At 46.7% G+C, this 12,969-nt stretch overlaps 1 protein-coding gene across 1 annotated transcript in view; it reads left to right on the top strand.

Annotated features, from left to right (window-relative positions):
* Positions 1–353: 353 nt before the first annotated feature.
* Positions 354–12,969, top strand: part of ABCF3 (general control non-repressible 3) — a 185,128-nt gene continuing 172,512 nt past the window's right edge. Inside the window, exon 1 of the mRNA XM_086498004.1 lies at positions 354–642. Within this exon, the coding sequence (XP_086354130.1) occupies positions 415–642 (228 nt within the window). The 5' untranslated portion in view covers positions 354–414. The remainder of the gene's footprint in view (positions 643–12,969) is intronic.

Below are 12,969 nucleotides of genomic sequence, written 5' to 3'. Positions count from 1 at the left end.
GGGATCGGCGGCGCAGGTCGAAAGGGGGAATCTCAAGGGGGATTGAGGGTGGAAAAAAATGGGCGCCCATCGCGGGCATGGCGACTCGAACCCTCGCCACCACCATGAGAGCCCAATGCACTAACCGCTACGCCCATCAGGGAAGTTGACACATGGGCAAACCGGCAAATGATAAATAAACTTGGACAGCCCCCCATGCTTGTCCAAGTTTACCTTTTGGTGTTCTAATTTACCTCGACATCCTACAATTGCATGCGTTTCAATCGTCGTGTCTTGGCTTCGCTGCCGTGGATCCCAGTGCTTGGGCTTCAATAAATGGCCCGTGCCCTTTAGTCCTGGGGCGAGGCTACCGATCAAAGTTCTTTCTCTTCTTCCAGAGGTATAGCCAACTCATATTTTTCATTTCGAGCCGACATGTCACCTGCAGCAGCAGCACTAGGAGACGGCGCCAAGGAGGCGACCATTAGAGAGGTGTTGGGGCAGCGCGCCCTTGAGGTGGATGACACCATCGTCGACTACATCATTAATGTGCTCAAGGACGAGACCTTTGAATTTGGCTGGCAGGGAGCTGGTGCCTACGACGTTCTTGGCGACCTTCTTGTTGGATCTGGTTGTGTTGACGATGCTGCAGAAGCTCAGCAGGTGCGTTCTCTTGGCATCATTGTGCTCCCGATTATTGTTTTCATGTTGAGCTCATGTAATCTGCTCTAGTCACTGGTTCATACTAAGAATTCGTTCAAAACGCCGTAGATTTCCTGCTAAGCACATATTAAACTTCCCACTCTCGGAAATCAACCTTGTATGGCTTTTACTGCCCTCATGCAGAACCGGAAGACGGTTCAGATGTGAGGTAGTTCTCTTCAACTTCTCTCATATTTTCCATGTATGGCTATTTGTATGGCCGACCGCCCTTAGGGACAAGTATGCTACCGTTTTCTCCTTTTGTGGTCATTTGGTGGGTCCCCTTTTTTCATGGACTGTATTTATGTTCTTCATTGGCTGATCCCATTCATATTGATCTTGAGGTGGATCAGTTGGTGTTGGCCAGTCATCCGGTGCCCATATATTAAAAAGGGCCCCGGGGGGGCGCTTTCTATGAAAGGTGCAACAGAAAAGGGTGAATCGGGTGAGGAACTTGTTTGCAACCGCAAGCAAACCTCCTCTCTGGATCAGGTAGCCAATAGATCTCGGATCTATCGTGATGGATCTCCTCATACTTAGGCTCCTAGCGTGTATTGCCCACCGAACGGGCACGGGAACTCAGGTAAGCAATGCCACACCGAGAGGGTGTGCACATGGCAAGGGAGAGGTAGTGCTAGAGAGAGAGAGAGAGAGAGAGAGAGAGAGAGAGAGAGAGAGATAGATAGATAGTTCTATTATCGTCCTGGGAGGTCAAATATGACCTATGGGACCAAATGAACATGTCACGTGGTGTGAGTGGAGTTCATAAGTGACTCTCGATGCTCAAAAATGGCTGAAATGAGCGTCGCAATAGAGAGTCCACATCGTGGTTGGGAGAGGAAGGTATGTAGGGAGAGCTCATGGCTGAATATATGGGGAAAAGAGGACCTAATGTGGTCAAAAGCTGAGCACTCAAGTAGTGTGTGGTACTCACTCTCTCGCACTTGACGAGGGCATAAGGTGCAAAGTCGATGACACTCCTCGCCAGTGCCCCAACGTCCTGTCTCGCATCGTAGAGAATGGGAGCTAAGACGAATGGAGGCAATGGTGCGGATCGCACTCAACGGGATGGGCTCAAGGATGTAGGAATGGGTTCGGTTACCTCGTTCCGAGAAGAAGAGAGATTTGTAGTTTGGGGCAACGTGTGTGGTGTAATGGCTGAAGCGAGAACCTCCAAATTTCTCCCAAGCCATGATACATTGGCGTTGTAAGAAGGCCTCATTAACTTGGGAGTCGATCGACGCATCCTTGACCAAGTGACATGCATCCCATCTTCCAAACCATTTCTTGATATCAAGCATCCACCCCGAACTTAGTATTTTGCTCTTGCATGTCTTTTGAACCTTTTGACTTGCTTCATATGCGATTCTAGGAAGTCGATGCAAAGGGCTACGTTGTGTCTTACGCATGTACTCCACAACCCTTTCCATGCCCAAGACCTCAATGGGAAGCGATCCGGACTCAAGAAGTAAGAGCATGTAGGGTGTTTGTGTCTTGACTTGGAGAAAGTTGGTGAGAAAACGCTTTTGGACATTCTCAAACTCTTTCCAAGTAGACTTCCCGATGCTTGCACCCCACACCTCCACTCCATAAAGAAGCACCGGTGTCACCAATGTGTCAAAGAGGTACTTTTTGAGAGCCCAACACTTGATCTCTCCTGCATTGCACATGTTCTCAAATGCATAATAAGCCCTCTTTCCGGCTTCCAAGCGACGCATTGCACAATCCTTCCATTTATGATTGGATGGAACCTCAAGGCCAAGGTACTTGAAGTGATCTACCACTTCAAGTTTCTCATTGTTGTATACAATGCATGGATTTTCGTCATTGAGGGTCTTTACAAGCATAACCTTGGTTTTGGATCCATTCACGATCAGCCCGCTATGTAGGCAAAAGCGTTCCAAGACACTCATAAGCTTTTGTGCATCTTCTAAGGTATGTGCCAAGAGCACTACATCATCGGCATAAAGCAAAAGCATGATCACCGCATTTCCAATCTTAACCTCTTCTATGCCTTCTTGCTGCATAAAATCAAGAACCATGTATTCCAATTCATCAATGAGTAGCCCAAAGAGGGTTGGGGAAAGTGGGCATCCTTGTTTGACACCAATAGTGCTTGCAAAAAATTCTGAAATTCGATCTCCCATACGTAATCGACATATCACTTTTTGGTAGATGCGAAAGACTGCATGCATAAATTCTCTCGGCACTTGAAGGCTTTGCATACGTCTCCAAAGATTTCCTCGCGGTACCATGTCAAAAGCTTTCTTGAAATCCACAAAGCAACAATACAACTTTTTTCCTTTCAATCGAGACGCTTCCATAAGAACTCGAAGAGTGACAAGGTGATCAATAGTGCTATGATGCTTTCGAAAACCTGCTTGGCCAAGCGCACGTTTGCCATTCTTTTCAGCCCATTCACTTATCTTCATCTCCATGATACATCCAAATAACTTTGCCATCAAAGAACCAACCATTATAGTGCGATAGTTGTTCACATTGTTTACATCTCCTCCTTTGTGCAAAGGTTTGATCCAATTTGCACTCCAATCGTGAGGCATGCCATACTGAAGTGCAAGGTTAAACATATCGCATATCCAATATCGTGTTTTCTTGCTTGTCCATTTAATCATTTCAGCCTTGACACCTTGAAGGTCACCTGCCTTGCGAGTAGCAAGTTTCTCAAGCGCGCGGCATACATCTTCAATGGTAAAGAAGGGAGACATAAATGGAAGGGAGCTACAACCCTCCATCTTATCAACATTGGGTTGCTCATAGAGGTTCTTACAATGCATATACATATCCTCAAGAGTCAAGTCACCAAAGCTCTCAACGCGCTTGCCTTTTAGATTTTGCCAAAACTTGCCACATGCATGTGCTTTCTCTTGTGCTAAAAGAAGTTGTTTTTCGACTTCCCACCTTCTCCTCTTCTTTTGAACAAGTGCTTTGTATGTGTGTGAACATTCCAAGTAAACTTCCTTGTCTTTGATTGCATCCAATCTTAGCAAGTGTTTTCGGGCTTGACTACATTCCATGTCAAACCATTTCTTCTTGGTGCTACCCTTCTTAGACCTTTTGCAAGACATGTGTTTCGCCGAAAAGCATTCTTTCGCACAAGAGAAAATTACTTCTTTGAAAAATTTCCACTTGCATTCTAATGTTGGGCTCCCTTGATGCTCTATCATGCTTAACATTTGGTCCACCATATCAGCATATATAAGTGCTCGTTTGAAGTCTAGACGTAGGTACAAATGATTCACATCATGATTGGAGGCTACATGCTCGGGCCGTTTACCACACTTGAGGTCAATACATAACATCCTATGATCCGATTCCGGATTCCATTCACCAAGTGTAAAGCTTTGTATACATTCTAGAGTGGCTTCTGAGAACAACATATAGTCAATCACGCTAGCACCATTGTGCTTTCTACATGTAAAGTCATTGGTGCCTTGCCATAGAGATACACCATTTGCAATGAGCATTCCGGTACTATTGCACATATGTAGAAGTGACTTTCCATAGTGATCCACTTCTTTTGCATCATTAGAACTTCGATTATACATGTATGAGTTATCCACTCTTCTTGATACATGCGGCATGTCGACTTGTTGTGTGTCGTGTTGTAACATATTTGTGCGAGCATTCATGTCTCCAAAAACAATGACTTCACCTTGATCCTTGTAATAAGCAATGTCTTCCTCTAGTTGAACAAAGGGCTGATCTCTATCCATATTCAAGCGAGCATAAAAGTTGGAGTCATAGTGAGGAATGTAGCAGCCGGCCACAAACATGACTTGACCATTTGGTGGGCTGATGTTCAGCCATAAGTAGCGTTTATACTTATCTTCTTTGACAATGGAAACATCTTTCAAACCCTTTTTGGTCATACATGCTATGCCTCCTTGGCCTCTTCGTTGCTTTGCATTTTTGGCCCACATCAAAGAATGTACATCGTATTTGTCAAATCCAAGAATTCGTTGCGCATCATGCTCCCATGTTTCGACAAGAAGTATCACATCGGAGTCATTGGTAAGCTCATCAATGCCAATTCCCGCATTCCATGGATACCCGTTACAATTCCAAAAGCTTATTCGCAAGCGTGAGTTGGTCTCATAGATCATGTGTCCCTATTTGTTGGGTGGACTTGCATCCTCCTCAAGTGCCTTTTCTTCTTGAGATGATACCGTAACCTTCTTGCTTCTTTCCTCGTATGCTTTGCGACGTACATTTTGTTGCATAAGAGTGCGATCCTCATATACATTACAACCCGTTCCTTTGAGGTAGATCCAACCATTGTCAAGGATGATCTTTCTCTTTACCTCATCAGCCATGGTACATACAATAGGTCTTTCTCCCGAGCGAGGGACTCCTTGTTTTCCAACTCGATGTGCACCATAAGCCATGATTCCTGACATGCCAAAGTGTGTAGCAAAAAACTCTTCAATAGCAACCGCAAGAGATTGGGGTGTTTCCATGCTTTCCTCCTTGATTCCACGAATGACGATGTTCTTTGAGCGTTTTTGTCGTTCTTGCAATTCTTGAGTGTCCACATTCTCTACATTCTTTGCTTGGACAACGGCTTGCGTGAGAGAGAGAGAGAGAGAGAGAGAGAGAGAGAGAGAGAGAGAGAGAGAGAGAGAGAGAGAGAGAGTGAGTTGGTGGACAAAAAATGCTAGAGAGAGAGTAAAGCCGCACACACAAGAAACGCTAGCAGAAAACACTAGAGAGAGAGAGAGTGTGTCCAAACGCTTGAGCTGTGCAATGATCACAACACATGCCAAAAGTACAAGGGAACGCTAGAGAGAGAGAGAGAGAGAGAGAGAGAGAGAGAGAGAGTGCCCCCAAATGCTCGAGCTCTACAATGATCACAACGCTAGAGAGAGAGAGAGAGAGAGAGAGAGAGAGAGAGAGAGAGAGAGAGAGTCCAAACGTTGGAGCTCTGCAATGATCACAACACATGCCAAAAGTACAAGGGGGTGGGTTGCATATATAGGCAATTTCCAGAACCCTACCTACTGCGAAACCCCACGATCCTGATAAATAGCTAAAAAATGCTAATAGATATGTGAACTCACTAAAAGACCCTAACCCTGAGAAACCCTAGGAACGGGGTCCCGTCTCATGCAAACCTACTGGGTGAGCAACACCGTGGAGTGCATCGCCGAGAATAGGTACATTTATCTCAAATATGGGCGGGCATAGCCACAAAAAAGCGCTCACTCGCTAATCTTCTCCGGGGAGATACTGGAGTCACCATCGGACAAGAATCTGAACTCTTAACACCCCCTCACAGCTCCTCGACGGGAAACAAGTTCAAGGGAGCTCGCATGAGAGGATAACGTCGCTTGTGGAAGAGGTTTGGTGAAGATATCAACATGGTTATCTGAAGTCGGGAGGTACTCTAGTCGTATGTGAGCCATCCTTGGTCTTCTCACGAACAAAATGGTACTGTATCTCTGTATGCTTGGTCCGGGCATGGAACATCGGGTCCCTTGCAATGGCTATACAACTCTAATTGTCAGAGTACACGATGGTTGTCTGTTGCGGAAATCCCATCTCCAAAAGTAGCCTCACAATCCACATTGACTCACATGTAGCATTGCAAACAACTTAGTACTCTGCCTGTGTGGAAGATAAGGCAACTGTAGGCTGTTTCTTGCTGCACCATGAAATTGCTTCTGAGCCAAAAGAAAAGGTGTAACTTGTAGTCGACCGTCGTCCATTTGGATCTCCACCCCAATCCGAATCACTCCATCCTCGTAGAATGATATGGGAGCTTGTACCTCGAGTTGCATAGTGAATGCCTAATGACTTGGTCGTCTTTAAATATCGCAGAGTCCGAAGAGCCTGCTGCAAATGTGACTTGGTGGGTTCTGCATGAAAGAATTGAGAAGTCCCACCGGGAAACTGACATCAAACTGGGTGTTGAGAATCCAAATGAGAAAACCAACCAGTTTCTGATACTTTGTTACTTGTAGCATGTGCTGCATATGGGGAATCATATTGTGACAACTTTTGATTGGGATCTATATGGGTTGAGATAGGTTTGCACCCGATACCAAATGCTTTCAACAATTCTTGGATATAGCGCTCTTGGGAGAGAAAGATGCCCCCCGTTATCTGCCATATCTCCAATGCAAGAAAGTGAAGCAAGCCAAGATTTGTTATCTCAAACTCCTTAGCCAAGGTCTCCATAGTGCTACGGATATGCTCAAGATGGCTACCTGTAATCACAAGATCGTCCACATTGTCACAAAGTGTTGACGTGTCAAGCCACTGAAGAACGAAGCAAACCTGCGGATTCCGGCTGAGGGGCCTAAACCTCAAGAAGCAGCAGAAGCAGCAACAGAAGAAGTTTTACTGACTTGCAAAGTCTTGCCGATGTTAGATTTACACCGCTCCACTGCTTCATAGGTCTAGGGCATGCATGTACGGCTAGCCGCCCACTGAGTATGGACTCCCTTGGGCACCTATATATGGGGCCAGGGGGGTACCCATCTCATTATCTGGTTATTGTGGATTGGGTCATCTCAAACTCCTTAGCCAAAGTCTCCATAGTGCTACGGATATGCTCAAGATGGCTACCTGTAATCACAAGATCGTCCGCATTGTCACAAAGTGTTGACGTGTCAAGCCACTGAAGAACGAAGCCAACCTGCGGATCCCGGCCGAGGGGCCTAAACCTCAAGAAGCAGCAGAAGTAGCAACAGAAGAAGTTTTACTGACTTGCAAAGTCTTGCCGATGTAAGATTTACACCGCTCCACTGCTTCATAGGTCTAGGGCATGCATGTACGGCTAGCCGCCCGCCCAATATGGACTCCCTTGGGCACCTATATATGGGGCCAGGGGGGTACCCATCTCATTATCTGGTTATTGTGGATTGGGTCATCTCAAAACTCCTTAGCCAAGGTCTCCATAGTGCTACGGATATGCTCAAGATGGCTACCTGTAATCACAAGATCGTCCACATTTGTTAGATGCAGCGGAATGAATGTTTGCGCTTTGCTGAAGATGAGTGCTCCGAACTGTGCTCAAGGTTTCTTTTGTTCTTATGGAAGGGAGAGCCTTCCGTTCTTAATGAGAGAATGCAATGATCACAAACAAGTGAATGGACACTATATGTGCAAGTGTACGAGACTGAGAGATAGAGAGAGAAGAGAGATACGACACCAGAGACGTAAAACCCTCCTCCGAAGGCCCCACTCTCGTTGGCGAGAGTGGTCTACGATTGATTGCACAAACGGGTACAATGATGATGCATAAAACTGATGCAGATCTATGCTATGTCGATGACGACAACCGGGGTGGCTATGACGACAATAGGGCTGAAAATCGAACGGTTTTAACTGCTGTCCAAAAACGCTAACTGTTGAAATCTGCTGCGATGGAAAACGCTGATTTTGAGGCTGTTTTGGTGCTGCTGAAAAACGCTAGGTAAGGACTGGTGAAGAAAATGCTAGGGGAGGTTCTTCTACTGGCGAGGATGCTGATGCAAAAACGCTATCTGCTGGGGTCTTCTGTGGATGGTGTCTAGATGCAAAAACGCAAGGCTTATGCTCTGCAAAAACGCTAGGCTTGAGAGGATCTTGCGGGGGATCTTGCTTCTTGCTTGGTGGGAAGTCCACCAAGGGGTTTTGTTGAAAAGTTGCCTACTGAGCTTGGCTCCTATTGCCTCTTCTGCCCTTTAGTGCTAGCTTAGGTTTGCTTATATACAAACTTTCTCAATTTGCCCTACCTACTTTCCAACAAAAGTCATTTAAAAATAATAAGTGAAAAATGTCAAAAATAGGTAATTTAGGCTAAATGCACTGGAAAATTCCCTTGATGGAATCTGATGGATTCTGGTGGGAATACTGATGATCATGCTGTGTGCAACCAGAGGATATGCATCTACACTAAGTGACTGGGCATGCACGGTCTATGAATAGACTCACAAAAGTGCTAGATCACTTCTGATCTAGATTGACGGGACTGACTGAACCCTGATCATGCTGTAGCTTGTCCACGGACACATAGGGTTGGATGTGTCACGTGACAACATTGTCACAAATTGTTGACGTGTCAAGCCACTGAAGATTGAAGCCAACCTGTGGATCCCGACCGAGGGGCCTAAATCTCAAGAAGAAGCAGTTGCAGCAGAAGCAGCAATAGAAGAAGTTTTACAGACTTGCAAAGTCTTGCCGATGTTAGATTTACACCACTCTGCTGCCTCACAGGTCTAGGGCATGCATGTATGGCTAGCCGCCCGCCTAGTATGGCCTCCCTTGGGCACCTATATATGGGGCCAGGGGGGTACCCATCTCATTATCTGGTTATTGTGGATTGGGTGACGGGTCTTCTGTTGATGGTAGTCATGGGGGGTTGATCGCCCCCTCTTCACCATATCTTGCATTTGTGGTCTATTCTCTCTCTCTCTCTCTCTCTCTCTCTCTCTCTCTCTCTCTCTCTCTCTCTCTCTCTCTCTCTCTCTCTCTCTCTTCTGCACGTGCGCACTCACATGGTATCAGCAGCTTCGGCTTTCCATGGCATGGGACAGCGCTTCATCAACATCGCGTATCTCCTTCCAAAGGATCACCATAGCGAGCGTTTTTGCAACAAAGATCAGCTAGCGATTACATAAGAAAGGGGGTGGCGCTAACATATGGACGGCATCCATTGCGAGAGATGCCTTGCCACTTGCGTCTTTTGATCCCCTCTTGACAATCACTTGTCTGGCATCAAGCGCAAGCCATTCCATCGCCCGATAACCTCATGCTTCCGAACGCACTCACTCTCACATGGTATCAATCGCTAATACACATGGTATCAGTAGCTTCAGGCTTTGCCATGTTCCAAGGTGCATCCCCGCATCAGGTTCCTCTTTCAAAGGATCAGCTCTGCCATCGTTTTTTGCAAGAACCAGAAGATCAGCCAGTGATCTCCTTCTGCAAGGCCAAGCGCTAGCTTTTTGCAAGTTTTTGTAGCGGGAAAAGTGCAGAGTTGCCTAGCATTTTTCAGCACCATCAACGTTTTTGGTTCAGGCTATCTGCAGCTTCGTCTCTTGGCGCCCCCTCCCTGCAGAAAAATGCACCAACCAGCATCAGATCAGCCTTGCCAAGGCCAAATTTGCGTCTTTCTGGCAGCCTTGCGTTTTTGCCTTGCTGCTGCGTTTTCAGCAAAACGCTGAGCATTGGCATCAAAGGGAGTCTCCATATCTTGCCATGGCCTTGGCATCCAGTGCCTTGCCGGTCGTGTTCCTCTTCAGATCGATAGATTTCAACCATATACACCTGCTGTTTTTTCTCTGTTTTCAGCCCTCCGACGGCTGTGCACACAGAGATAAACCCTCCCCAGACCCTCTAGCACCGCTCCGGACCATGCCGGGAGCGTACGAGCAGGCTGAAAATCACTGGACAGCAGCGTTTACATCACGTCGTCGTTGCGTTTTTGGGTGGACACAGCCACATAGCTTGTGTTTTTCACAGAGGACGAAGTTACCTCCTGACAGGACACCCCTTGGAGGTGGTCCGTGCGGTCTCTCAGTGACTGCTGCAGTACATGGTATCTTCGACATCGGCTTGATCATCTACAGGTGTATGATCCTTGGGAGATCCATTCATTCCAACCATCATTCAGCGGTTGCGCACTCCAAAGGGGGTGATGACTTGTGGTTTGCTATGGACACACCCATGCACTCATTAGAGGAGTTCACACGAGATATGACCATGCTCATGGCATATGGGATTCCGACATTCTCAAAGAAGACACCACCATCTTGGGTGGAAAGACACTTACCACTTGACCTCGACACGTCAGATTACTTGCTTACACAGGAGCATCTACATGGACTTAGGGAGAGGATCTTGGATCTCTTCTTGGATATGTTTATTGCTTGCATCTACAGACTGTAGTGGGACTTCAGTGCTTTAGACTCTCTTGGAGAGTTTACCCGCGAGATGCGGGAGGTCAGGCATCATTACGCGACAACATCCGGAGTCACTCGGAGCTTGGCTTGGTTGGTAGTGCAGTTGCTCTTCTACACTATTGATCATTTGGATTGTTACCTTCAAAGTTGCTTACACTCACCCTCGGTAACCTTACAGCAGATTTGTCCCCCGACTTGGGCAGTAGGCCACTCCCAGCTCATTTACATTGAGAGCCACACCGAGTTGCGGTTTGGTGGCGTTGTTGGTGCGGATTCTATTTTGGTTGACATCGGAGGATTGAAGACGGGAGATACATGCAAGACGACACAAATAGATTGGTCTGGCCTTTCCTCTTCTCAGTGGCCGTTCACAGTGCAGACTGCTTAGTCTGGCTTCCCTTCTTCATACAGGATGATTTATCATTACGGTGCAGACAGCTTGGTCTGACCACACCTCTTCTCAAAGGCCCTTCACAACACAGATTGTTAAGTCTGGTTTTCCCCTCATCTTGTGTCACGTGACACATCCAACCCTATGTGTCCGTGGACAAGCTACAACATGACAAGGGTTCCGTTAGTCCAGTCAGTCTAGATTAGCAAGTGTTCTGGCACTTTCGTGAGTCTGTTCGCAGAGCGTGCATGCCCAGGCACTTAGCGTAGATGCATATCCTCTGGTTGCACACAGCATGATAATAAGCATTCCCATGAGAATCCATCAGAATCCTTCAGGGGAAATTTTTAGTGCATTTAACCTATTTTCCCTATTTTTGACATTTTTCACTTATTAATTTAGGTGACTTTTGTTGGAAAGTAGGTAGGGCAAATTGAGTAAGTTTGTATATAAGCAAACCTAGGCTAGCACTAATTGGCAGAAGAAGGAGGAGAGCATTAGGCATTCACGTGCAACAGGCCCTCTGGAGACACTTCTCAGCAAGACCAACCCTTGGGCAATTTCAGCCCCTGGCGTTTTTCCCTCCAAGCAGGACATCCCATCCTCTAGCGTTTTCAGCAGTACCCACCACCATAGCCTCCAAACCTTGGCGTTTTTCAGCAAGCACCCATCGCCAGACAACCTCAGCCCTAGCGTTTCCAGAAACCCCAAATCGCCCCCCCTTTGCATGGCATTTTCAGCAGATAAAACATCAACAGATTTCAGCCTTTGACCACCTAAAAACCAGTAGATTTCAGCCAGTAGGGACCAGCCCACATCAACGTTTTTGGTTCCAGTGATTTTCAGCCATTAGCGTTTTTGGGACAGCAGCAGATCGGCATCAGATTTCAGCCAGTAGCGATTTGGACAGCAGTAAGTTTGCATCAGTTTTCAGCCCTTAGATCGGTCTCGTCACCCCCGTCGTCAACATCGGTCTAGCCTAGACTTGCATCAGTCACATGCATTCACTTTGTACCAGTTTGTGCAATCAATCGTAGACCACTCTCACTAACGAGAGTGGGGCCTTCGGAGGAGGGTTTTACGTCTCTGGTGTCGTATTCTCTTCTCTCTCTATCTCTCAGTCTCATACACTTTCACGCATAGTGTCCATTCACTTTGTTTGTGATCATTGCACTCTCTCATTAAGAATGGAAGGCTCTCCCTTCCATAAGAACAAAAGGAACCTTGAGCACATTACGGAGCACTCATCTCGAGAAAGAACAACATCATTCCACTGCACCTTACATCTTGGATTACCTTACCTATTGACAGGACACCATCCGGTGGTGGTCCGTGCGGTCTCTCGGTGATTGCTACAGCTTAAGGTAGCTTCTACAGTGCAGACTGCTTAGTTTGGCTTTCCTTGATTCGGAGGAGGTTTATGGCGCAGATTGCTATAACTGGCCTTCCTGGAGTTTTACATAGCTTAGCCACCTGGCCACACTGGGTTACAGGTTCATGCATTGGCAGGCTTCAAGTCATTCTTATGACGGTTCCTGGGCTTCCCCATTTTCTCTAGACAGTTTGACTACAGACACTGCAGATCTTATTGGGCACGACACTTACAAGTCTATTGGCACTTTTTTTACGACAAGGAGTTGTTTTTACACTCAGTTCGGGACCTTCACGCAGTATATTCACCCTGTATCGGCGAAGTACAACAGTTTGCTACACTGCTCGTGACGGCACTTCAACATGGAGATCTCTCGGAGGTTGGGACACCCCAGACTGCTGCTACACTCATGGAGTATCCTTCAGTGGACATGGCAGCAGATATCTTCATCATTTGCCTCAAATCTTTAGCTTCATGTGGTTTGTTCAACATCAGGTGCTGAAAGGGGGTGCTAGATTTACACCACTCTACTGCTTCACAGGTCTAGGGCATGCATGTACGGCAGTGTGCCTCCGGGCTGGCCACCCATAGCATATGCATATAGGCTGTACTTGTGT

This window comes from Adiantum capillus-veneris, chromosome 24 (assembly GCF_014529385.1).
Source record: "Adiantum capillus-veneris isolate H3 chromosome 24, ASM1452938v2, whole genome shotgun sequence".
Lineage (NCBI taxonomy): Eukaryota > Viridiplantae > Streptophyta > Polypodiopsida > Polypodiales > Pteridaceae > Adiantum > Adiantum capillus-veneris.
The sequence above is the reverse complement of the archived record's forward strand: the minus strand, read 5'-3'. Positions and strand labels throughout refer to the sequence as shown.